This window comes from Coregonus clupeaformis, chromosome 32, assembly GCF_020615455.1.
Source record: "Coregonus clupeaformis isolate EN_2021a chromosome 32, ASM2061545v1, whole genome shotgun sequence".
NCBI classification, from domain to species: Eukaryota; Metazoa; Chordata; class Actinopteri; order Salmoniformes; family Salmonidae; genus Coregonus; species Coregonus clupeaformis.
The window spans coordinates 6,033,563-6,059,443 of NC_059223.1; the positions used below are offsets into that span (position 1 = coordinate 6,033,563).

The 25,881-nt window shown below is 45.4% G+C and overlaps 1 protein-coding gene across 1 annotated transcript in view; it reads left to right on the plus strand.

The window, feature by feature from the left end:
- sbf2 (SET binding factor 2) overlaps positions 1 to 10,324 on the plus strand; it is a 139,775-nt gene extending 129,451 nt beyond the window's left edge. The window contains 9 exon segments of the mRNA XM_045210021.1: positions 3,576 to 3,761; positions 4,780 to 4,906; positions 5,224 to 5,354; positions 7,313 to 7,537; positions 7,624 to 7,731; positions 7,957 to 8,147; positions 8,302 to 8,389; positions 8,489 to 8,620; positions 8,774 to 10,324. Coding sequence (XP_045065956.1) covers positions 3,576 to 3,761; positions 4,780 to 4,906; positions 5,224 to 5,354; positions 7,313 to 7,537; positions 7,624 to 7,731; positions 7,957 to 8,147; positions 8,302 to 8,389; positions 8,489 to 8,620; positions 8,774 to 8,872 — 1,287 coding nt within the window. The 3' untranslated portion in view covers positions 8,873 to 10,324.
- Positions 10,325 to 25,881: the final 15,557 nt, after the last annotated feature.

Consider the following 25,881-nt stretch of genomic DNA (forward strand, 5'->3'; position numbering starts at 1 on the left):
ACTGGGGATGTAGGAGAGAGGGGGACTGGGGATGTAGGAGGGTAGGAGAGAGAGGGGGACTGGGGATGTAGGAGGGTAGGAGAGAGAGGGGGACTGGGGATGTAGGAGGGTAGGAGAGAGAGGGCGACTGGGGATGTAGGAGGGTAGGAGAGAGAGGGGGACTGGGGATGTAGGAGGATAGGAGAGAGAGTGGGACTGGGAATGTAGGAGAGAGGGGAACTGGGGATGTAGGAGGGTAGGAGAGAGAGGGGGACTGGGGATGTAGGAGGGTAGGAGAGAGAGAGGGGGACTGGGGATGTAGGAGGGTAGGAGAGAGAGAGGGGGACTGGGGATGTAGGAGGGTAGGAGAGAGAGGGGGACTGGGAATGTAGGAGAGAGGGGGATGTAGGAGGGTAGGAGAGAGAGGGGGACTGGGGATGTAGGAGGGTAGGAGAGAGAGGGGGACTGGGGATGTAGGAGGGTAGGAGAGAGAGGGGGAAGAAAAGGAAAAGAGAGAGACATCTCGGCTGAAACTGACAAGTGAAACGTCTACACCAGGGGTGTCAAACATACAGCCCGCGGGCCAGGGTCCAATCCAGGCCGCGGGTGGTTTGAGTAAAAAAAAAAAAGAAGCCAGGCTGTAGGTACAGTGAGTGAAAAAAGTTTTTGATCCCCTGCTGATTTTGTACGTTTGCCCACTGACAAAGAAATGATCAGTCTATAATTTTAATGGTAGGTTTATTTGAACAGTGAGAGACAGAATAACTACAAAATAATCCAGAAAGACGCATGTCGAAAATGTTATAAATTGATTTGCATTTTAATGAGGGAAATAAGTATTTGATCCCCTCTCAATCAGAAAGATTTCTGGCTCCCAGGTGTATTTTATACAGCTCTTAAAGGGAGTGCTCATAATCTCAGCGTGTTACCTGTAAAAAAGACACCTGTCCACAGAAGCAATCAATCAATCAGATTCCAAACTCTCCACCATGGCCAAGACCAAAGAGCTCTCCAAGGATGTCAGGGACAAGACTGTAGACCTACACAAGGCTGGAATGGGCTACAAGACCATCGCCAAGCAGCTTGGTGAGAAGGTGACAACAGTTGGTGTGATTATTCGCAAATGGAAGAAACACAAAAGAACTGTCAATCTCCCTCGGCCCACATGACCTTCTCCCATTCCTCCTCTGGATCATCCAGATGGTCATTGGCAAACTTCAGACGGGCCTGGACATGCGCTGGCTTGAGCAGGGGGACCTTGCGTGCGCTGCAGGATTTTAATCCATGACGGCGTAGTGTTTTACTAATGGTTTGCTTTGAGACTGTGGTCCCAGCTCTCTTCAGGTCATTGACCAGGTCCTGCCGTGTAGTTCTGGGCTGATCCCTGATTTTCTGGACTTTTGTTTTAGATTCTGTCTCTCACAGTTGAAGTGTACCTATGATAAACATTACAGACCTCTACATGCTTTGTAAGTAGGAAAACCTGCTAAATCTGCAGTGTATCAAATAATTGTTCTCCCCACTGTACATGCCCGTCTGAAGTTTGCCAATGAACATTTGAATGATTCAGTGGAGAACTGGGTGAAAGTGTTGTGGTCAGATGAGTCCAAAATTGAGCTCTTTGGCATCAACTCAACTCGCCGTGTTTGGAGGAGGAGGAATGCTGCCTATGACCCCAAGAACACCATCCCCACCGTCAAACATGGAGGTGGAAACATTATGTTTGGGGGTGTTTTTCTGCTAAGGGGACAGGACAACTTCACCGCATCAAAGGGACAATGGACGGGGCCATGTACCGTCAAATCTTGGGTGAGAGCCTCCTTCCCTCAGCCAGGGCATTGAAAATGGGTCGTGGATGGGTATTCCAGCATGGCAATGACCCAAAACACACGGCCAAGGCAACAAAGGAGTGGCTCAAGAAGAAGCACATTAAGGTCCTGGAGTGGCCTAGCCAGTCTCCAGACCTTAATCCCATAGAAAATCTGTGGAGGGAGCTGAAGGTTTGAGTTGCCAAACGTCAGCCTCGAAACCTTAATGACTTGGAGAAGATCTGCAAAGAGGAGTGGGACAAAATCCCTCCTGGGATGTGTGCAAACCTGGTGGCCAACTACAAGAAACATCTGACCTCTGTGATTGCCAACAAGGGTTTTGCCACCAAGTACTAAGTCATGTTTTGCAGAGGGGTCAAATACTTATTTCCCTCATTAAAATGCAAATCAATTTATAACATTTTTGACATGCGTTTTTCTGGATTATTTTGTTGTTATTCTGTCTCTCACTGTTCAAATAAACCTACCATTAAAATGATAGACTGATAATTTCTTTGTCAGTGGGCAAACGTACAAAATCAGCAGGGGATCAAATACTTTTTTCCCTCACTGTAGATAAGGGAAAGGACACCACATTTAGTGCTTTGGCATTGAGTACATTGTCCAATTAAACTGCCGGATATCAATTACAACAATTTAGTGTATATGTATTGTTTGGAATGTGTTGAAACGATGCTGAGACTGTAGGGCCCTATGTCACTATGTACTGATTTCAATCCTGAAAGCACATGATTCTGGTTTTTAGGAGAGTAAAAACAAGCTTGTTGTTAGCCTCATACATTTTCTGTTCCTGTTCGCTCTGCTGCAGCGCTCAGCGTTTTGTCACATTTTTGCACTGTGAGCTCACATTTTCCACGCCGACCTGTTAAGTGAGCGTGTGTTATTGGGGATGGCATTGTGTGTGTGCGCGTGGCCTCCAAATGTGTTTACTGGGCCCGTAAAGCCCAGGGCTGCCGTGTAAAAGCACAGGCGCAGCCTCGCTTCCCGTGCCAGGCACGTGTCAGGCCCAGAGCATCTTCCTCATCACGGTGGGGCCTGATCAGCCTTGCTCCAGGAAATGGGCTCCATATGCCTTGGCTCTTCAGTCTCCTGACCAACTCATAGACAGACACCCAGCAGAGGAGAAGCAGAACCCTGTGTTTCTCGCTCTCCCCTCCTCTTTCCTTTCTGATGGCCTCCTTCAGTGATGGTGCTGTGGTCATTTTGGAGCTCAGGTCTGTACTGGGGAGGACCGCTGGGCTGTGATGAAGAGGACTTTTCACCAACTCCAGAAAGCCCATAGCTTTTTGGGAGGATATTGTGGTGCACTAGAGAGGAACTGCACTCTGTTTCCTCCATTCAATCCACATGCGTCAGGGCTCATCGGTTAGCTGACAGAGAGGGGTCCAGGCCAAGTGCCGGCAGCATGTGTACAGTCAGACGACACGCTCTTACAGAAATCAGCCATAGCCGGCCCCAATGCATATAGAGGGAGAGGATTCAAACCACAGACAGGAAAGGGAGTGTAACCACATACCAGGGAGAACAGACATGGTGTCCTGAGGTTACTGGTTTGGAAAACAGGGTCACTGGAGCCCTCTCCTGGTCACCTACCCCTCTGTCACAGAACTCTGAAGTCCTTGTCACGCCATCAACAGTTGGCAGCTTTCAGAGTTTTAAAGGACTTCTGATTGTTTTTTCTCTCACTCCCCCCCCCCGTATCTCTCGTTCTCTCTCTCTCTCTGTGTCTCTCTCGCCAATGTTCTCTCCCTTTCTCTCTCCCTCCAGGTGGTGTCCCTGGTCCAGCTGCTGAGTGACCCGTTCTACCGGACCCTGGAGGGCTTCCAGGTGCTGCTGGAGAAGGAGTGGCTGTCCTTCGGCCACAAGTTCAGCCAGCGCTCCAACCTGACCCCCAGCAGCCAGGGCAGCGGCTTCACGCCCATCTTTCTGCAGTTCCTGGACTGCGTGCACCAGGCAAGCCTTGCACACCCTCCTCCGAGGCCCACACCCCTTTCACTATCCCCCGTCCGCACACCTCTTCACCCCCCTCCCCTCCCTCCCACCATACCTCCTCCATGAGCTCATCACATTCCTTCAGCGAAGAGAAGAGGAGGAGAGAGACTCAGCTGTCATTATCTATGCACTCGGTTGAGTTTTGTACTCTGCAATCCCCCCCATCGGATAAGTAATTTAGACAGAGTTGTACGCTGGGGAGTTTCAGCTGCAGGGCTGTTGCCCAGATGGTCTGTGAACCCTACGGTCAGCGCTGTGCTTTCCGTGCTATTGTGTTTCACCATCCCCTCCGCATTTCCTCCTTCAGTGTTTAGAGCGCAGAGTGGAAAATTGCAGTTTTGGGGATTAAAAGTGTCTTTCCTCTGAAGGTGAGGTGGGGAGGTAGTGAGGTTGGGGGGGTGGGGGGTGCAGCTGAAGTGGTCTGGGTTTTACATGCTCAAATGCTAACTTTAGAGAACGTTGTGTTTTCTGTCTCCCCCAGGGTCCGGCAGTCCCACTCCCATACACTTACATCAACACATAGTTTAGGAGTTTGTCTTTTGAAACTGGAGGGGCGTCTGCCAAGGCGGCCTGACGGAGGCTCTCTGGGGCTCGAAGTGCGATAAACAGGGGGAGAGGGAATTTGATGAGTTTCTGAAAATAGAAGTTCCTCATCTCAGAAACAGCTGTTGTTTTCGCCAGTACGCCCAGGTGGCCCAAAACATGCAAAAGAGCGGCAAGGTCCTCTCGCTTGGCCGCTGCTGCACATTGCTGGACCGGGATACTGCCTTCTAGCTCGGCCCAGCTTTTGTCTGAGAATGATGATGTCAGTCAATGGCCTTTGCTCCCTGGTCTCCATTTTATTCTGCAGGTAATGGGGAGCGTATGTAGTCAAAACGGACCCATCTGTAGTCATAACACAGGGCCATGCTCCAGCCATCACAATGTGTCACCTTCCCCTCTCTCTCTCTCTCTCTCCCTCCATCTCCTCTCATTGCAGATCCAGGACCAGTGCCCCTTGGAGTTTGAGTTTAATCAGCACTATCTGAAGTTCCTGGCATACCACTACATCTCCAACCGCTTCAAGAACTTCCTCCTGGACTCCGACTACGAACGCCTGGAGCATGGTCAGTATATTACAAATACAGTGTAAAGGGATGATTTAACAGTAAGGCCATTTAAGATCTGTACGTGTATTAAAAGTATTTGGCAGAGTTGCCGGCTTCAACAAGCAGAGTGTTGAAACAACTGTTCTGTCTGTGAAATGATAGTGTTTAATGATAGTGTAATGGGTCAAGTATTTCAGGATACTGACATGTTGCAGTGAAGCGCTTCTAAATTACCTAGATCTTATCTCTTATCTTAGATCAGGGATTTGTCAGCTAATAGTGGTAGTGTGTCTTAGCCTGTTGAACAACCTCTTCTTTGTCTGTCTCTTCAAAAGGCACATTGTTCGAGGACAAGCCGGGTGACAAGCAGGCCAGGAGGGGGGTCTGTATCTGGGAGTGTATCAGCAGAATGCACCGAAGGAGTCCGCTGTTCTTCAACTACCTGTACAGTCCCACAGAGGCTGAGGTGACTGCTTGTCTGTGCCGTCTTTGTTTGTGTGTCTTGTGTGTTGCAACTCCCCAAGCAGTTTGCTGCCATCTCGGATACATAGCAATGGTACTTCATTCTGTTTGTGTATATCAGCCAGATCCCAATGGCCTTTTCTCTAGTTCACTCACTGACTCACACTTACTCACACCCAAGTTCTCCTGTTCTGGACATCCTCAGTAGAACATCCTCAGTAGAGATACAGGGATCTTCCCACTCCCCAGAGCAGCCAGTCCAGCTCCTAGAACATCAGATGATCTCTCCCAGATAATCTCTCCCACTCTCTTGCACAAGATGATGCCTTATTGTGGTGACCTTCCAGTGTTCCTCTCCCAGTCCTTCTGAATGTTCTGTAGCAGACTGTTGATGTTGGTGACGACCGTGAGTAACAGGCCCAGGAGAGCCCAGCTGAACTCTGGAGCAGTTCCTTATCAGTGTTGTTTGGGATCTTTAATAAGGATCGTACCCTTTTTTTCAATTTTCGCCTAAAATGACATACCCAAATCTAACTGCCTGTAGTGCAGGACCTGAAGCAAGGATATGCATATTCTTGGTACCATTTGAAAGGAAACACTTTGAAGTTTGTGGAAATGTGAAATTAATGTAGGAGAATATAACACTTTTTTAGATCTGGTAAAATATATGTTTTTTTGTTGCATCATCTTTGAAATGCAAGAGAAAGGGTAGACAGTGATGTGGGAATCTAGGTGTAATTTTGATTATGTCCACAAGATGGCAGCATTGTGTATACAAAGTTTCAGACTGATCCAGTGAAGAATTACATTACTATACAATATTTTGTATCAAGTCTGCCAGGAGTTTTCCCAAATTTTCCGAATTGGTCAATTTATAAATTTTCAAGTACATAACTATAGAGAACATACAAAAATGGTATGGTAATACAAAAATTATGTTTACACACTCCCCGGAATGTCATGGATCATTAGCTTCCCTACAGAAAATACACTAACCTTCACACATCTAGATGGCCGTGTGGGGGTGGGGGGTGGGGGTGGAGCCAGAGACAACAGGGGGTCAAACTGTAGAACCCAGTTCCTACATTTGAATATAAAAATTGATTTTATCAAAGAAAATTATGCTACATTTTATCTCTGAGACCCTCAGGATGACAAATCAGAGCAAGATTTCTGAATGTAAGTACATTATTTACCTTCAGAGGTGAATGTATCAAACCAGTTGCCATGACAAAAGTGTTTTGTTGTTGTGCACTATCCTCAAACAATAGCATGGTATTTCTTTGCTGTAATAGCTACTGTAAAGTGGACACTGCAGTTAGAATAACAATAATTTAAGCTTTCTGCCCATATAAGACATGTCTATGTCCCGGAAAGTTGGCGTTGTTTCTAGTCACATATCGCATATGGAGCAGCAACCGTCCCGGTATAGGGACACCGATCCCGTAGAGGTTAATATCTGTGGTCGTAAAGGAAGCATCTCGCTTAGCCTCTTCCAACTCCCTGACAGGGACTTTCTAATGTTGCTGTTTAACCCTCTCTTGACATACGTCTGGTCTTCAACTTCAAAGTCCATCCCAATGGGTTAGTAGTGTTCATGGGAACTGTAAATCCTCTTCCCACTGGCCAGCGATCGCGGCGGCTGTGCCCATTATTCCAGGGGCGTATAAATCAGCAGGAGGAGGTGAAGGAAAACAGCCCGCGTGTTTGTGCACCCCGGCTCCGACGTGATTAAGTGTTCAGTGTAGTGTTAGGTCCGGTGGGCCGCATTCTTTCCCACTGGCTGTATACAGTGGTGTGCTCACTGAGAGATGGACAGATTCACATCATTGGGGAGAGAACTCTACTCTACAGACTTGATTTCAAACAAGCCAAAAGAGATATTTGTCTCATGTATTATCAATGTAAACTTATCAGATTATCATAAGTTATTTATTTGTTGTTGTTTCATATGTTATTTAGCCGGTGCTCAAGCCCTCTATTAGCATCCCTGCTTTGAGGAAGTGGGACTTCTTCACGGGGGAGACCCTGTGCACAGGCCCGTCCTATGACTGGAGGATGCTGGCTGTCAGGTCGGAGAGCATGGAGGAGACAGACACCATCGCCACCAGCAAGAGGAGGATCGTGTGGCCCTGCTACAGCAGTGTGGGGCGCGCCCAGCCTGACGCCATCACCAAGCTCCTGGCTGTGAGTTCTATAAATCTGAGTTGGGATGATGTTATCCATGCCTGACTGTGTGCCTGATACTGATGAGAGCCCTATTGATGTTGCAGGACATAGAGTGGCTGGAGGGGGAGATGAGCCAAGCACCAGAGAGGTGGCAGGCCACTCTGGAGAGGGTCAGAGTCAGCATCCAGGAGGACCTCAAACAGGAGGGAAATGTAAGACAAAAGCAACACACCTTCCCATGTTTTCTCCTCTCCCCCTGACTCCTGTTTCCCATAAACCTTACTTAGCCTTAAGTCAGCTCTTGTTTACTGGAAGGTTCAGCTAGACAGCATTGCTTCACTCGTCAATCTGTTTGTGAGTCAAAACATCCTCCTGATGTTCTGTGTGCTTTCATGGCTTTTCTTATCCATCTGTCTGCCTCTGTGTCTGATTTGCAGCTCCGCAAGCAGTCTGCGTCCATCTCGGGGCTGATCCCCACGTCCAGTCTGCAGGCATTCCAGAGACGCTCCATGCTGCACCTGCCTGACAGTGGCCTGGGGGAGGACAGCAGCCCCACCGCCACTAACGGGGTCAACCGCCGGGCCGCCACGCTCTATAACCAGTTCACTCCCAAGAACGAGGAAAACAGGTGGGTCTCCACTCCCAGCACTGATACAGCAAACGGGCCGGGACTTCTAATTACTGCTGTTTCCTCACCCAACTCTCTGTAAAACTTTGACAGATAGACAGAATGTCTCTACCAAGCAGAGGTTTTAAATTCATCTTAATGGTGTGTTTTTCAGATCCTTTGAGGGGATTCTGTACAAACGAGGAGCACTGCTGAAAGGATGGAAACCTCGCTGGTTTGTTTTGGACATTACAAAACACCAGGTGAGTATTACAGCATGTTGTATGTTGCTACCAGTCTGTTCCAGGTAATTTTTCCACTCCTATGCCAGTGGTGTTATGTGTGTGTGTGTGTTGTCCCAGCTAAGGTACTACGACACGGGGGAGGACACTAACTGCAGGGGCCACATTGACCTGGCAGAGGTGGAGTCAGCTCTGATCACAACCCCCACCATAGGAGCTCCTAAACACATCAGTGAGAAGGCCTTCTTCGACGTGAGTCTCTCTGGTTCTCCATTCCTCTGTCTGCTTGTGATCTTATGTGTTCTGTGGTAGAATACACTCCAGCCATGGCAATATCAGGCTCTGTATGTCACATCCCATCTCTCCAGTCACTGTTTAACCATTGGTTGGGTGTTGTCATTCCAGCTGAAGACCACCAAGCGAGTGTACAACTTCTGCGCCTCGGATGCCCAGAGCGCCCATCAGTGGATGGACAAGATCCAGAGCTGCATCTCCGATGCATGACCTCTGAACTCCCCAGCCACGGCTCGGTCGGGGTGTGGTCAGGTCACAGCATTAACACTAGGTGCAGCAACGTGGCTGAGAGCAGAGACTGTGGGCACATATATACAGTACATATTCAGCTCAGTCACCATGGGAGTGGCTTTACCATGAGGACCACAGTGATCTAAGTGCCTGTAGGGTGGAGGATATGTTATCATGTTATCTATCAATCCATCCTGCTGCCTTGCAGGACTTCAGGCAGTCATCACTCTGTCTGTCTGTCTGTCTGCCTGCCTGCCTGACAGCTTTAGTAGGAGTTGATGAATGTGTCCTGGTCTCTGCTGTCAGCTCTCTCTGTACTGTACCTTGTTACTGCTACAGGGATCAACACTTATAGTGAAAAATAAATGGCAAAAACTGATGCCTGAGCACTACTAAGGATAGTTTATGCCATTTCAGTTGTAAATAGATAAAAAGCAATAGCACTGGCCATTTTAAACTGTGGTTTCAATACATAAACTAAGATATATATATATATATATATATATATATATATATATATATATATATATATAAAGCATACAATATAATTTATATCAGATATTTTACAATGAGGAAAAGGTATTGCTGCTTGACAAAAGGTATAAACCACCAAAAACTCAGAGGTTTTCAAAATGCACAATATGACAAGGCAATTTGTTTGCACTTAGTTCTATAATATGCACTTCGTATAGAATTATAGATTTTCTAACTGAAGCGAACAGCCAGGCAAAAAGCATTACTTTATAATGATTTACATAATTACCTTTTCCTTATCAAGACAAAATGGAAGAAAAAAACACACTAAAGTTCCAAACATTTTCCTGACATATATTTAAGTAAGTGATGTCCTCTATTTTTTAAAATACACTATGAATGTTTTGACTCATGGATAACAGTTTGTTTGTTCTTGTGATGTAAATTTTTTTTTTTATTAAAAGAGTAAATCATGTTGTTTAAAGTGTGGTGGCTTAATGTTTTATGTAAATACTGTGATATTTCAAATTTTTTATATATAACATGTGTATGCTTTTCTAACCTTAACTGTAATAAGACCAACTTTACAATTCTGCATTTTTGTATGTATTGTCTTATATGTGCAAATATAGTTACCCTGTTTCCTATCTTTGATGAAACTGACTATGAGACATTGTGTGTTAGATGAAGGGGAGTCGACTATATTTCTCAGAATATCCAGAAAGGCTCCATGTCTTAAGGGCTTTTAAATAAATCAGTCGGTCAGTGTGGTTTGTTTTTAAAGATATGTGTCTCATCTGTTGTCTGCATCTTCCAGTCTGAGAAAACAAAGCAAAAAAGAGCATCAAAGTAATTTCAGAAGCTATTTGAGAAGATATCTGTTACTGTATCTTTTGTACCATGTTTTGTATTGATACTAATGTTTTTTTTGGAAATAAATCAAGAGTACTTGAACTAGCCAGATTATTATTGGGTGATTATTTTACAGTACATATGACGGCGGCATATATTTGAGATTAAGATCATTTACTAATTATGAATTATGTGGCTACTGACGTGCTTTTTTTAATTTTACACTAATAGCCCTTTAGGTGCCACCTACATCTAAAAGGGATGAGAGCATACTCTGGCGCCATAAGTCTCTATTGTAGGTTGCAAAATACCTCATTTATTTGCAGATAATAGGTTACAAGATATGGGGAACAAACCTGAACCTAACCTAAGCCATTTGTAATAGGTTTGGCTTGTCATGAACACCTCTCCTCTTGTTAAAAATAGTCTCTCTTTTCTCAATGAAAGGTAAGCAGACACCACCGCAGCAGAATAGTTCATATGGCCCGAGCCAAAGCTGGGCTTGGCAAGGATGTTTCACTTCCAACAATGAGTAAGGAACTGGGCAAGAAACCCAACATAGAGCCACTGGCGCCTGCTTGGCGGGACTCGAAGGCACTCCTGGTCCTGGAGAGACCCGTCCCGCAGCAGGAAGGCGGGAAAGCCCTGAACTGAAGTTCTCTAGAAGACATTGGGGACGTGTTCCTGATCCTGAGCATTCTCTCCCAGCTGGCTTGTACTGCGAGCAGGTGCAGTGCTGGCTAACATCTGGACAGACTCTTCTCTGGCAGGTCTCTCCGTATTTAGCTGCCCCCTGGAGGAGGGGATTTACGCCTCCGCCCATGACGAGAGGGATGAGGCGGAAGTGGAGATCCGGCTGGATTTTCAGGAATGGAGCCGTTGGGACTCCTCAGTCCCTTAAGGAGAGTTAGTAGTTTAAGACTCACTCAACAGGACGACGAAGAGTCCAAAATCACTTGTTCACTGCTGTGATTGTAGTTCATAGACTGTACTATGACTATTTCACAAATAGATTGTCTGTGTTAGATGATGATTTACTATCTATTACATGATGATGAGCAGGACATGAGGCCTTGTTAATGTTACGCAATTCTCCAGGTGCAACAGTATATAGTGCATTCGGATAGTATTCAGACCCCTTCCCTCTTTCCACATTTTGTTACGTTACAGACTTATTCTAAAATTGATTTTTTTTAAATCCTCATTGATCTACACACAATATGCCATAATGACAAAGTAAATACAGGTTATTAGACATTTTAGCAAATTTATTAAAAATAAAAAACACCTTATTTACATAAGTATTCAGACCCTATGCTATGAGACTCGAAATTGAGCTAAGGTGCATCCTGTTTCCACTGATCATCCTTGAGATGTTTCTACAACTTGATTGGAGTCCACCTGTGGTAAATTAAATTGATCGGAAATTATTTGGAAAGGCACACACCTGTCTATATAAGGTCCCACAGTTGACAGTGCATGTCAGAGCAAAAACCAAGCCATGAGGTCAAAGGAATTGTCCGTAGAGCTCCAAGACAGGATTGTGTTGAGGCACAGATAGGTACCAAAAGATTTCTACAACATTGAAGGTCCCCAAGAACACAGTGGCCTCCCATCATTCTTAAACGGAAGAAGTCTGAGGTCCTGAGCGGTCTGGAGCAGGTTTTCATCAAGGATCTCTCTGTAGTTTTCTCCGTTCATCTTTCCCTCGATCCTGACTAGTCTCCCAGTCCCTGCCGCTGAAAAACATCCCCACAGCATGATGCTGCCACCATCATGCTCCACCGATGGTGGCAGGTTTCCTCCAGACGTGACGCTTGGCATTCAGGCCAAAGAGTTCAATCTTGATATCATCAGAACATATATTTTTTCTCATGGTCTGAGAGTCCTTAAGGTGCCTTTTGGTACACTCCAAGCAGGCTGTCATGTGCCTTTTACTGAGGAGTGGCTTCCGTCTGGCAACTCTACCATAAAGGCCTGATTGGTGGAGTGCTGCAGAGATGGTTGTCCTTCTGGAAGGTTCTCCCATCTCCACAGAGGAACTCTGGAGCTCTGTTAGAGTGACCATCGGGTTCTTGGTCACCTCCCTGACCAAGGCCCTACTCCCACGATTGCTCACTTTGGCCAACTCTAGAAAAAATCTTGGTGGTACCAAACTTCTTCCATTTAAGAATGATGGAGGCCACTGTGTTCTTGGGGACCTTCAATGCTGCAGACATTTTCTGATACCCTTCCCCAGATCTGTGCCTCGACACAATCCTGACTCGGAGCTCTAGGACAATTCCTTTGACCTCATTGCTTGGTTTTTGCTCTGACATGCACTGTCAACTGTGGGAACTCATTTAGACAGGTGTGTGCGTTTCCAAATCATGTCCAATCAATTGAATTCACCACAGGTTGACTCCAATCAAGTTGTAGAAACATCTCAAGGATGATCAATGGAAACAGGATGCACCTGAGGTCAATTTTGAGTCTCATAGCAAAGGGTCTGAATACTTATGAAAATAAGGTATTTCTGTTTTTGCTTTGTCATTATGGGGTATTGTGTGTAGATTGAGGGGGGTGGGAACAATTTAATCAATTTTAGAATAAGGTGTAACATAACAACATGTGGAAAATGTAAACAGGTCTGAATACTTTCCGAATGCACTGTAACTGCAAATGGTGCAAGGGAAATAAAACTATTATTTTTGGTGCTGCAACTGTTGAGCCAAACAGTGTTTCATTGTAAAGTTATATAATACTGTAAGATATCATTATAGTTTTGTGGATTCTGAATGTTTTCCACATTAGCTCATAGTAATTAGTCCTGGTGGTTTAGGAGAATAATGCCTAGAATCAAAATGGAAATCAAAACCTACTGCAAGTTCAAGATTATCTGGTTAATTTGGATCATATCTAGTGTCATAGTTAGTTCTTGCTCCCATCCAAAGAAATGTATTCTAAATATAAGTTCTAATTGTAGGACTATGGACCTAAAATTAGTTAACTCCCTATCGAATGGCAGGCGATAAACACGAAACAAATGTTTTTTATTGGCCTCCCAAATCCCCAGGTTCCCATGGCTGTTTTTCGTTTACAGGGCACATCAGCAATGTGGGCTATGTCCAGTGTTGGGAAGCTACTCTGAGAATATAGTTTACCAAGCTACCAATTACTTCACACTGGCAGAAGTTAAGCTACACTAAAGCTACCCTTAAGAAACATGTAGTTTACTTAACTAAAGTTACTTTGAAAAAGTAGTTCACTACATCCAAACTACTTAGTGAAAAATTATCATACCTAAATCTGAAATGTCATAGACTACAAATTGCAAGAACAGATCTCTCTGGAGTCAGATGTTAATATAATATGTAATTTAGCCTACTAAACAAAAACTATGTTTCAAGTGAGAATTAGGCAGGTCAGATTTAGAAAAAGAAAATTATTTAAATTATTTCTGCAAAAAAAGTAGTGTGTAATTCCAGTAGTCAGCTACACAGCTACATGGTAAAAATAAGTAATGATCTACTGAAAACACTACCAAGATTTGAATGTAGTTCAACTACTACTAAGCTACAGCAAAATGTAATGAAATTACTAGTTAAACCACATGTAGTTCACTACTTACCAAAACTGGCTATTTCAGTGTGACCCAGGATTGTACATGGTCGATTCATAGCTATGAGAACCCCATAGTTTCAGGGGGCTTTGGCCCTCACAATGCACCTGCTCCAACACTCACTAAATACTCCTCCCACCATTGATCTCAACTCTGGGCAATACATTTCCGCCCTTCTAAAGGATGAGAATGTATTGTATATCAAAGCCATGACTTGTCAGTTTAGTTCAGGGGAATCATTTTTGTGAATCATTAGGACAGTCATGGAATGATCTTATCGGGACCTCACCCCTCGACCCCTATATTGAGCACGAATTTAACGTTAATTTATAGCCATGACAGGCAGATTCTCCTTGGCTTGGGGGGTAAGACAAGAGTTTGCTGTGTTGACTTTTCCTCGGCCCACTTGGTGCCATTTGTCTGAGGCCATCCATGTATTTATGTCAATCCGCCCACATTGTTAGTGACCCTAAACTTCTACCCTACGGAGCTCAGGGTCCACCATGTGCACTACTCAGAGCTGTGAGGTCACTCTGGGAAGACATCTCAACCAGAAACCAGGCATCTGCGAGAGATTTATTAATTACCAGACCATCTGAAAGAATGTTCCCATTTCAAATCTATTTAGATGAGAATCTGTTGGACATGAGTCAGATAAACTGGATGCGGGTATTAAGGTTCTTTAGGACACAAGGGGCCGGGGTTAGACTGGTCAGAGATATTTTTGCCTTATTTTTGGAATGTAGAGGCTTGTGCAATTAAGTCACAGAGATTAAGTCCTCCATTCCCTGACGGTGAGTACTGACAACGGCCTGAATCCCTGCTGAATCACGTGTCTGCATTTTTCACAGATCTGGATATTATGTTTATTTGTTTATTTGGATCCCCATTAGCTTTTGCAGACGCAGCAGCTACTCTTCCTGGTGTCCACAAAAACACAACACATGACATGTAACAAAACACTGATAGACAAGGACAGTCACACAAATGTAAAATATGGCAAACAAACACTGCCCTATCCCATCTGGACAAGAGGAATACCTATGTAAGAATGCTGTTCATTGACTATAGCTCAGCATTCAACACCATAGTACCCTCCAAGCTCATCATTAAGCTCGAGGCCCTGGGTCTGAACCCCACCCTGTGCAACTGGGTCCTGGACTTCCTGTCGGGCCGCCCTGCAGGTGGTGAAGGTAGGAAACAACATCTCCACTTCGCTGATCCTCAACACTGGGGCCCCACAATGGTGCGTGCTCAGACCCCTCCTGTACTCCCTGTTCACCCATGACTGCGTGGCCAAGCACGCCTCCAACTCAATCATCAAGTTTGCAGACAACACAACAGTAGTAGGCTTGATTACCAACAATGACGAGACAGCCTACGGGGAGGAGGTGAGGGCTCTGGGAGTGTGGTGCCAGGAAAATAACCTCTCACTCAACTTCAACAAAACAAAGGAGATGATTGTGGACTTCAGGAAACAGCAGAGTGTGCACCCCCCTATCCACATTGACGGGACCGCAGTGGAGAAGGTGGAAAGCTTCAAGTTCATTGGCGTACACATCACTGACAAACTGAAATGGTGCACCCACGCAGACAGTGTGGTGAAGAAGGCGCAACAGAGCCTCTTCAACCTCAGGAGGCTGAAGCAATTTGGCTTGGCACCTAAAACCCACACAAACTTGTACAGATGCACAATTGAGAGCATCCTGTCGGGCTGTATCACCGCCTGGTACGGCAACTGCACCGCCCGCAACCGCTGGGCTCTCCAGAGGGTGGTGCGGACTGCCGAACGCATTACCGGGGGCACACTACCCGCCCTCCAGGACACCTACAGCACCCAATGTCACAGGAAGGCCAAATAGATCATCAAGGATATCAACCACCCGAGCCACTGCCTGTTCACCCCGCTATCATCCAGAAGGTGAGGTCAGTACAGGTGCATCAAAGCTGGGACAGAAAGAATGAAAAACAGCTTCTCTCTCAAGGCCATCAGACTGTTAAATAGCCATCACTAGCACATTAGAGGCTGCTGCTGCCTATTGAAATCACTGGCCACTTAAGAAATGGAACACTAGTCACTTTAATAATGTTTACATGTCTTGCACTACTCACCTCATATGTATATACTGTATTCTATAATATTTTACTGTATCTTAGTCCATGCCGCTCTGTCATTGCTTGTCCATATATGTATATATTCTTAAATTCCATTCCTTACTTAGATTTGTGTGTATTGGGTATATGTTGTGAAATTGTTAGATATTACTTGTTAGATATTACTGCACTGTCGGAGCTAGAAGCACAAGCATTTCACTACAACCGCAATAACATCTGCTAAACACGTGACAAATATATTTTGATTTGATTTGATACAACTAAAAAAGTATACAACAAAAATAATGTGTGTGTCTGTGTGTGCGTGTGTTTGTGTGTGTGTCCCCTCACAGTCACTGCCGTTCCATAAAATGTTGTTTAATTTATTTTTTTAAAGGTAATTTTGCTGTTTGTTTGAGTAATTGGAGATGGATGCGATCATGGCTCTGTATAATACTGTGCGTTGCTGTGAATTCGTTTTGGACTTGAGAACTGTGAAGAGACGCCTGGTGGCATGTCTTATGGGGTATGTATGGGTGTCTGAGCTCCCTGTTATTTGATTATGCAGACAATCTGGAATTTTCAACACAGTAATATTTCTTATAAAAACTATAAGAGAAGCATCTCTCCTCAACCCTTAACTAGGAAAGACTGGCATAAATATTGTTGATGTTAGTTCTGTATGTTCAGTTAAGGGCAAGGAGTGCTGCTCTGTTTTGAGCCAGCTGCAGCTTTGCTAGAAACAGTACATGGCCAAACGTATGTGAACACCTGCTCGTCGAACATCTCATTCCAAAATCATGGGCATAAATATGGAGTTGGTCCCCCCTTTGCTGCTATAACAGCCTCCACTCTTCTGGAAAGGCTTTCCACTAGATGTTGGAACATTGCTGCGGGGACTTGCTTCCATTCAGCCACAAGAGCATTAGTTAGGTCGGGCACTGATGTTGGGCAATTAGGCCTGGCTCGCAGTCGGCGTTCCAATTCATCCCAAAGGTGTTCGATGGGGTTGAGGTCAGGGCTCTGTGCAGGCCAGTCAAGTTCTCCCACACCAATCTCGACAAACCATTTCTGTATAGACCTCGCTTTGTGCACGGGGGCATTGTCATGCTGAAACAGGAAAGGGCCTTCTCCAAGCTATTGCCACAAAGAATAATCTAGAATGTTATTGTATGCTGTAGCATTAAGATCTCCCTTCACTGGAACAAAACATTATTCCTCCTCCACCAAACTTTACAGTTGGCACTATGCATTGGGGCAGGTAGCGTTCTCCTGGCAACCGCCAAACCCAGATTCGTCCGTCGGACTGCCAGATGCTGAAGTGTGATTCATCACTCCAGAGAACGTGTTTCCACTGCTCTAGAGTCCAATGGTTGGCATTGCCGACGGTTGGCATTGCGCACAGTGATCTTAGGCTTGTGTGTGGCTGCTCGGCCATGGAAACCCATTTCATGAAGCTCCCGACGAACAGTTATTGTGCTGACGTTGCTTCCTGAGGCAGTTTGGAACTCGGTAGTGAGTGTTGCAACCGAGGACAGACGATTTTTACGTGCTATGCGCTTCAGCACTCGGCGGTCCCGTTCTGTGAGCTTGTGTGGCCTACCACTTCGCGGCTGAGCCGTTGTTGCTCCTAGACGTTTCCACTTCACAAAAACAGCACTTACAGTTGACCGGGGCAGCTCTACCAGGGCAGAAATTTGACGAACTGACTTGTTGGAAAGGTGGCGTCCTATGACGGTGCCACGTTGAAAGTCACTGAGCTCTTCAGTAAGGCCATTCTACTGCCAATGTTTGTCTATGGAGATTGCATGGCTGTGTGCTCGATTATATACACCTGTCAGCAACAGGTGTGGCTGAAATAGCCAAATCCAATCATTTGAAGGGGTGTCCACATACTGTTGGCCATGTAGTGTATTTCTTTGTTGCACTTGACCACATTACTAGACAGTAATCAATCATGCCCTCATAGACCTTTAACTGGATAAATGTTAGCAGCAAATCTATTTATATTCAAAGGGAATTAAACATTGGGTACAAAAATGGTGTTGTAAAACATTATTTAAGGACGAACATGGTTGCATGTTTGTGTGTAGTGGTGTTTGCCCATTTACTGCTAGATCAGTCATTGTGTTTAGGAAAAAAAGAGAAAAGTAACGGAAAATGTTACTCCATCATTGTGAAAGACAAAGCCTTGAGGTATACAATTTGAATGATGGCCAATCATACAAACAAACCATGCCATAAATGGAGCTGGTGTAATTTGTTGCATTTTCTTTTGATGCGCCACATTCCAGGTTGATGTGACAACCAAGAGCTGGAGGTTCAGTTTCTGAGTGAGAGCACAGGCCTGTATTTTTATGTGTTGTCTGTTGCCCACACTAGTGCAGGTTCCTATCTCTATTGATGGCCCTGACTGGCGTATGGTAGTAGTAGTTGGCAGATTGGTGCAAGGATGCCTGTCATTATCGTCAATCCTGACCCTCTGGCCTTGGGATGAACTGTCTGTTCCCGTAGAATATGGCAGAAAGTACTGCACTTTGCCCCATGATGTCAAGGCCCCAATTGGGTGCATGGATGCTGGCTGATGCCCAAACATGATAGTTTCAGATAGTTTAACAGTCCTTCTCTGTTACCGCTGACTTCAGACGTGAAGGAAGAGACGCTCCAGTGAAGAGAGGGGGGCAGAAAGGTGTGTATGTGGGCGACTCCCCTGCCAGGAACACAGTGATGTTATTGTCCCGTCTTCTGATTCTTCATAAAGAAGCATGGCCCCTGCATGTCATGTGTGCTGCTTAAATTATGCATCATTGTAGCTATACAGTTTCACATCATTTAAGGCCAAGTGTCCTTGGTTTATGATAACTAGCTACTTTGTCAACATGCTTTTTAACTGATGCCTGGGATAGTTTGGGGGACTTACCATATATCTTTTCCATTTGAAGCCCAAGCAATAATTCAAGCCTCAAAAGCTGGAATAGCAGCATTGTCGTCCCTTAGATTTCAGAGGGTCATGAGAGAGTCTGGGAATAGGTCACGAGATGGTTGCAAATAATACCTAGCATTTTTCTGTTTGACCAATTTGGACATAAAAGCAAGAGGTTTGTTTTCCTATAATTATTAATGGGCAAGAGACATTTTAGAGGACTCATATTTCAGACATGGATGACATGGGCAACAGAGCGGCAGTAGCATAGACTTAAATTAAAGGGCAATAGCCATCAACAGTCACAAGATGTAAACCTCAGTCTGTATCCATTTGAGTCTATCTGATCTCATCCATCAATCCAGCTAAGTATTCACACAGTAATGGCCTGGTCCATGCTGGGACAGTAAAACATCAAACTCACTACCAATGACAGTGTTTAAACCCAAACACAGATTGTAGTGACTGGTTAGGGATCCTACAGACTGACTGAGGACAGACCTAGATATGAATGGGGAAACAGCCAGTAAGGACCAGCCAGGCCACATCTGGAGGTCCTCCTCACAGCACAGCTGTGTCCAGGCTCAGCGCCGGGCTGTCTCCTAGTATCCCCCTTCAGAGGGATGTGGAAAGGACACACTGAGCCCTGGAAGATCCCACTGAGCCCTTTGACTTTCATGCATTTCCCCTGCAGGAGTCACCAGCAATGCCCCAGTGGGTCCGGCAGACTCCGGCAGAATCCTGCTCATGGCGGCCCGGGTGGAGACACACTAAACCTCTGCCAGGGCGAAGACAATCGCTGGCCTGGAAGACTCAGACCTGGCAGGGCCACAGATGGAGTGTGCTCGTCTCCACTCATTCATTACTAAGTACTGGTTCCAAGATGCAATAAAATGACCTTTTTAAGAACCAGCCAGAAATCTTGATGAGACAAAAATGCATCAGGATATTCATTTGGGAAGATGTGTGTTTCAACATCAGCTAGATTTATTATGCAGCCCAAAGGACCAAGCAAAACCATTTATCAAACTGGAGGTAAACTCCCTAATATATTGGGTACTATTTTATCTAAATCATTTTGACACATACTAGGTTTACTGTTAAGAAACATATGTTTTAAAGCATTCTAAACATGTCATAAGTCATCACTGTTGAACTTGCACAGGCCTAATGCACCAAATCCCTTCGCTACCTTCAGTGAAATCAAACCATGTTCTGACCATTGTCTTATTTAGATTCCCTGTTGTACTGAGCCTGGTGCTTGCTTATCCATGCCAATCATGACACCTAGTGGTCACAAAGCCTCAAAGATTCATGTCGTTGCAGCAAGAAATGCTTTTCACCTAAATATATTTTTTTTAAATAATCACACATTTATGTATAGTTACCACTCACTTTCAGACAAAAGTTAATCATATTCAATGTTTTCTCAGCAGTTTCAACAATTATCAAAGAAACAAACATCAAGCAGTACTCTCTCTGAGCCGACAGTTAAGCGCAGTTACCTGCAGCTACCTGGAGTTAGGGTTGAACCGGGATGTGGACATGAAGCTAGGGTTAGGGTTAGGTTTACGGTTGAGCTTGTGGTTGAGGGTTAGGGTTGAACTGGGATGTGGACATGAAGCTAGGATTAGGGTTAGAGTTAGGGGTTCGAACAGAATCCAAGTTATCTAGAATCTACTGTATGGTGCCGGAGTCTTGTGCAGCGGTAACGCCTCCGACTCTGGACCACACATACCCCCATGGCGACGGGGGTTCGAGCCCCATCTCGGCCACTCAGTCTTTGTCCCTACTACTGTCTATCCTCTCTCTGTATTTCCCACTGTCTCTGTTATAAAACAGTACAATGCTTACTGTAAGGAGGTCGGTAAATCAGATCTCCTTTTAAACATTTAAAAAGGGGGGAAGGGGGATATTCTGTATGATCTGATCTGTACACCCACTTACCAGTGACCCATTTCTCTCCCCCTCACAAAACATGTCATTACAATTTTGGGGCCAATTCTATACAGAACAATACATAAAGATCAATATTTGGGCATTTGTGAGCTATTTTGACATATGTTGTGGATTACACTGTAAATCAGGGATGGGCCCGTGAGTGATTTTGTATAAAGAAATAATTGAAAACAGTTTTTGGGGTGTTTAAAAAACACTCCAGGCCACACGTCTAACTGGATAGTATATAAGTATACAAAAATGATAATGGACCAATATATTTTCAAATTACTGCCCTCTTTCTGGCCCACAAATTTATTTGAATGAACAAATCGGTCCCCCAAAAAAGTATGTGCAGCCCTTCATTGAATTTCGAAATACTGATGTGGCCCTCAAGCCAAAGACTTTGCCAAGTGATGGCAGCTGGAACCTCATTTTCTCTTTGTAGATGGCTCTGTCCTTTAAAGAACAGTTACTGGCTGACCAGTTCTACATTGATCCTGTGGCTGTGTCATCAGCCAAGTGAGTCCTGCCATCGATCTACAGGGAGAAGCTACCTGTCTACCTGTCACCCAACCTGTCTTTGACCTCCTCAGGGTGTATGTCATCATGTGGTATTAGTCATAATCACTCTTTATACTGTCTGGCAAAGTCATTCCCGGACCTTTCTCCCCGTCAGGGTTCAGTGGGCATGCGCTGCGCATCGGGCACATGCACTGGTGGATTCTGGGGCCGCGGGAAACCTGATGGACGCGGGGCTGGCCCAAGGGTGGAGCATTCCGTTACTCTCCCTCGCCGAGCCGGTTCCAGTCATGGGCCTGGACGGCCGGCCGTTGGGGTCGGGTTTCATTACACGACGCACTGTCCTGGTGATGAAGGGGGATACTTGCGCCTTCGTGGCTGCTTGCCCGGTGTGCGCGCACACGAAGAGCTCACGTCAGCCCGCGGCAGTGCTGCTCCGACCCCTGCCTATCCCCAAGCGCCCCTGGTCCCACATCTAGCTAGATTTCATTTCCACCCTACCCCCCTCTGATTGATACACAGTCATCCTGGTCGTTGTGGACCGGTTCTCGAAGGCTGCCCACTTCATTCCCCTTCCCAAACTCCCGTCGGCCCGGGAAACGGCTAAGTTGGTGGTGCAGCACGTTTTCCGGGTCCATGGCCTTCCCCAAGATGTGGTGTCGGACGGGGCCATCTGCCTCGGCGCCTCCGTCAGCTTGTCTTCTGGCTTCCATCCCCAATCGAACGGGCAGACGGAGCGCGTCAACCAGGATCTGGAGGGTCTGCTGAGGTGCTACGCCTCCAGCAACCCAGCTACGTGGAGTCAGCGACTGGTGTGGGCGGAGTACGCTCACAACACCTTTTCTGCTCGTCCACCGGCCTGTCCCCCTTCCAGTGCCAATACGGGTTCCAACACCCCCTATTCCCCGAGCAAGAGGAGGAGGCGGCGGTCCCGTCAGTCCCACATCAGTAGCTGTCGCCACACCTGGAGGCAGGTACAGGCGGCGCTTAAGCAGGCCTCGGTCAGGTCTCAACATCAGGCCAACCGCAGGCGTCGCCCAGTCTTTCGCCCGGGACAGAGGGTGTGGCTCTCCACGCGGGATCTTCTCCTCTGCGTGGAGTCCAGGAAGCTGTCCCCCCGGTTCGTCGGGCCATTCAGAGTGGTCCGGCGAGTCAACCCAGTGGCCTACCGCCTGCAATTTCCCCCCACCATGCGGATGCATCCCACATTCCTCGTTGGAGGGCAGCCGGCTTTTACTGTGGACCGGATCCTGGACTGCCAGCGGGTGGGGAGGAGTCTCCAATTTCTGATGGACTGGGAGGGTTATGGGCCGGAGGAGCGGTCCTGGGTGCCCAGGAGGGACATTCTGGACCCAGGGCTGATAACAACATTCCGTCGCCGGACGAACAGCTGGGACCGTGTGCAGTACAGTTAAATTGTTACAGGAGGGGATCGCAGTTCCGGAGCGACCCACTAGGTGTCATCCTCCGACAACCTTAGGCACCTCCTCACTCACAGTCGGGACTAATCATCCTATTGTTGTCACCTGTGTCTATCGGTTCACCTGTGTATTTTCACCTGTGTACTTCCCTGTGTTCCCTTGCTTTCTCTGCTAGTTTCTCTATGTCCAGCAGTACTAATCAGTGTCTGATCGGAGCTCTATGTACAGGTACTTGAGAAGTGTTCTCCCTGTTTCGTTTTTGTTTCAGTCTTAGGTAGTATTTCGTATTTTGGCTGTCAGCCGTTTTTTTTGTTTTTTTTATCGTGATAAGTCCATTATTTTGTATTTTGGCTTCGGGACCACCAGTAAAGATCCTTGTTTCACCATCTCTGCCTACTGCCTACTGTATATCCTGCACCGCACCTGAGTCACACCTCACCCCAACCCTTACAGCTTTGTGGACTTGACCGGACAGATGTTGCTCTCGGGTTTTGTGATGAAACAAAGGTGTGCTTCAATTTATTCTGCCACTGTGTCTTCTTATTGTCTCAGCCTTAGGCCTATATATCACAGTTGCAAGGCATATGAACTAACAGGTTATAGATCAAACAACGCAATTATCACAACACATAGGTCGTAATATGGCATTTTTTTCAAGCTTGGCTTCCCCAGTGATTTTACCCACGCACCTCTACTGCCCTTAACTGCACTCACCGAACTAACATTAACAACATGGTTGAGGGTTGAGGAGAAATTGACTCCTTCTCTTCAAGATTCTTTAAATAAACATTTGTGTGTTGTAAAGGCCTAACCACTTGTATAATCTATTTGCATACACTTCAAACAGACATACATACCCCACCAGACACACCACTATGGGTTTCTTCATGGTACCCAAACCAAAAGCTGATTTAATGCGTTGCTCATTTATGTATAGAGCCATGTCATCGTGGAATGCTCTGTTTTAAAAAGAAATGTTTAGCTTTAAAAAACATTGTATCACCTCTTTCTATAGATCTAATTTAACTGTACTGTATATAAGAAGACTAATTAGTTATTTCTGGGGGTGGTGGGGTAGGGGGAAGAAACCTCTCTCTTAAAAACAGCTGTCCCCTCAAGGTGAGTCACCTCCCTCTGTGTCTTTACCCGCCTTGCCAAGAGCCAAGGTTATTGATCTTCCCTTACTCTGCTTCCGCTCATAACCAGGATCAATAAGTGTGATGTTCGCAGAGAGAGAGAGAGAGAGTGAGAGAGTGAGAGAGTGAGAGAGTGAGAGAGTGAGAGAGTGAGAGAGTGAGTGAGTGAGTGTCTGGTGCAGCTCCAGCCGGTCTGTATTGCCTGTGTGAGTCCAGCTAATGGTCAGACAGCTACCAGGGACTGGATCCACTTCCTATTATGGCCACTCTAGAACTTATAATTATGATAATTGGTTTGTTGCTGTGGATAGATATGGGTGATGTTCGCAATGTGAGAGTACTGAAAGGGGGGCATGACGTACTGTATTTTATATGAGTGTGTGTTGACTCTTGAATAACACGTCTTATTAACTATATTTGAAGACATGTCTTTCTTTGCTGTCTCTTTTAATGGGTGAACCTTTAGAGGGTGACAGCGAGTTAGCCTTCAGCAATAGTTGATACTTGCTCTACAAATATGCAGAGATATACAAAACCTTTTGGAGGTATTTGCATTCCATGCTACTTTCTAAAATCCTGTGAATCGCTCTAATTTTACCATAATCCTGAAACCTATACTCCTGTTTAGATGTAGTGCAGGCAACAGTATGTTTCTACTGTGCAGTGTAAGCAAGGGTACACACAGAGTTAAGGGAATGAGAACATATAATCAAACACCCATTAAGATACCTTGCCTGGGAAAGTGGCAGATTAGAGAAATGAAAAATGAAACAATGCCATTGTGGTATCACGTGAAGGGCTTTCATAGAAATCACAGATCAAACCTTACCTTCACTGTTTACATTGGCATGTTTTATTTCTACTAGATTAAACCCATATAGAATGTATATTTTTTCTACTCCAGCATAGACCATTCAACAGTAAAGATGTCCTGTCTGTCACATTCAATATAAGTGCTATATAAGTGATTGAGCTATAAATTGATATCCGGAAACACAATTTCAGTGTGGGGGCCGCACATACAGTAGTAGTAAGGGCAGTAGAGCTGTGCGACTCATTGAGTTGGCATGATGCAGATAATTAAGTGAGAAGATCTCTTTCCAGCTGACTAACCCTCTGAGATACAAAAATATCCCACATGTATTTACAAATTTTGATGGCTCTCTGAATAATCATCAATCATGACATAAGAGCACCCTAGGTGTTGGAATACATCATCTTTGCACTTTAAACTCAATCTATGTGTAACCGGTGTGAAATGGCTAGCTAGTTAGCGGTGCGCGCTAGTAGCATTTCAATCAGTGACGTCACTCACTCTGAGACCTTGAAGTAGTTGTAGTTTGTGGAGCGACAGCTAATGATGCGTCGTGTAAGGCAGTTGTTGATGTGTTCAGAGGGTCCCTGGTTCGAGCTCAGGTTGGGGCAAGGAGAGGGAGGGAAGCAACACTGTTACATATGGATATTTAGATCCATCAAAAGGCATGCCATCAGCACTACATAAGAAACAATGGAGCTAAACTGAAGATCTACAAGTTTTCCAGACATCTCTTTCCATATCAGGCATTTTACTCCACTAGTCAACTGTGGTATTCTTTCTTGTAATAATGTTAGGTGCATGTAATATTCTAGTGCATGGTACATATACTATCTGTAAATATGACAGAGCATATGGTATCTTCATCACATCACTTTAATTCCGAGACATATGTCAACTGTGAGAGCTTTCTCTGTTAAAAAGCAAAGGCATAAATATGCAATTTTAGCAATACAAGATAGGCATTCCATTTGTCAATGCTGATTAAAAGAAATGAAAGTCCCATGACAGAATGTGTACAGTATAAGTCCCTTAAAAGGCATGTCTACATAGTTACAGTAATCAATTGATGGCTGATTGATGTATGCAAATCATTTTCAGACTCCTGTCTTCATGAAGGTGTTTGGAGTGGTTCTCTGGAACAGGCTTGATCATATCCAGGTAAAGATGTATGGTATATAATGATTCAGGCAAACACCTATACAAGTACTGT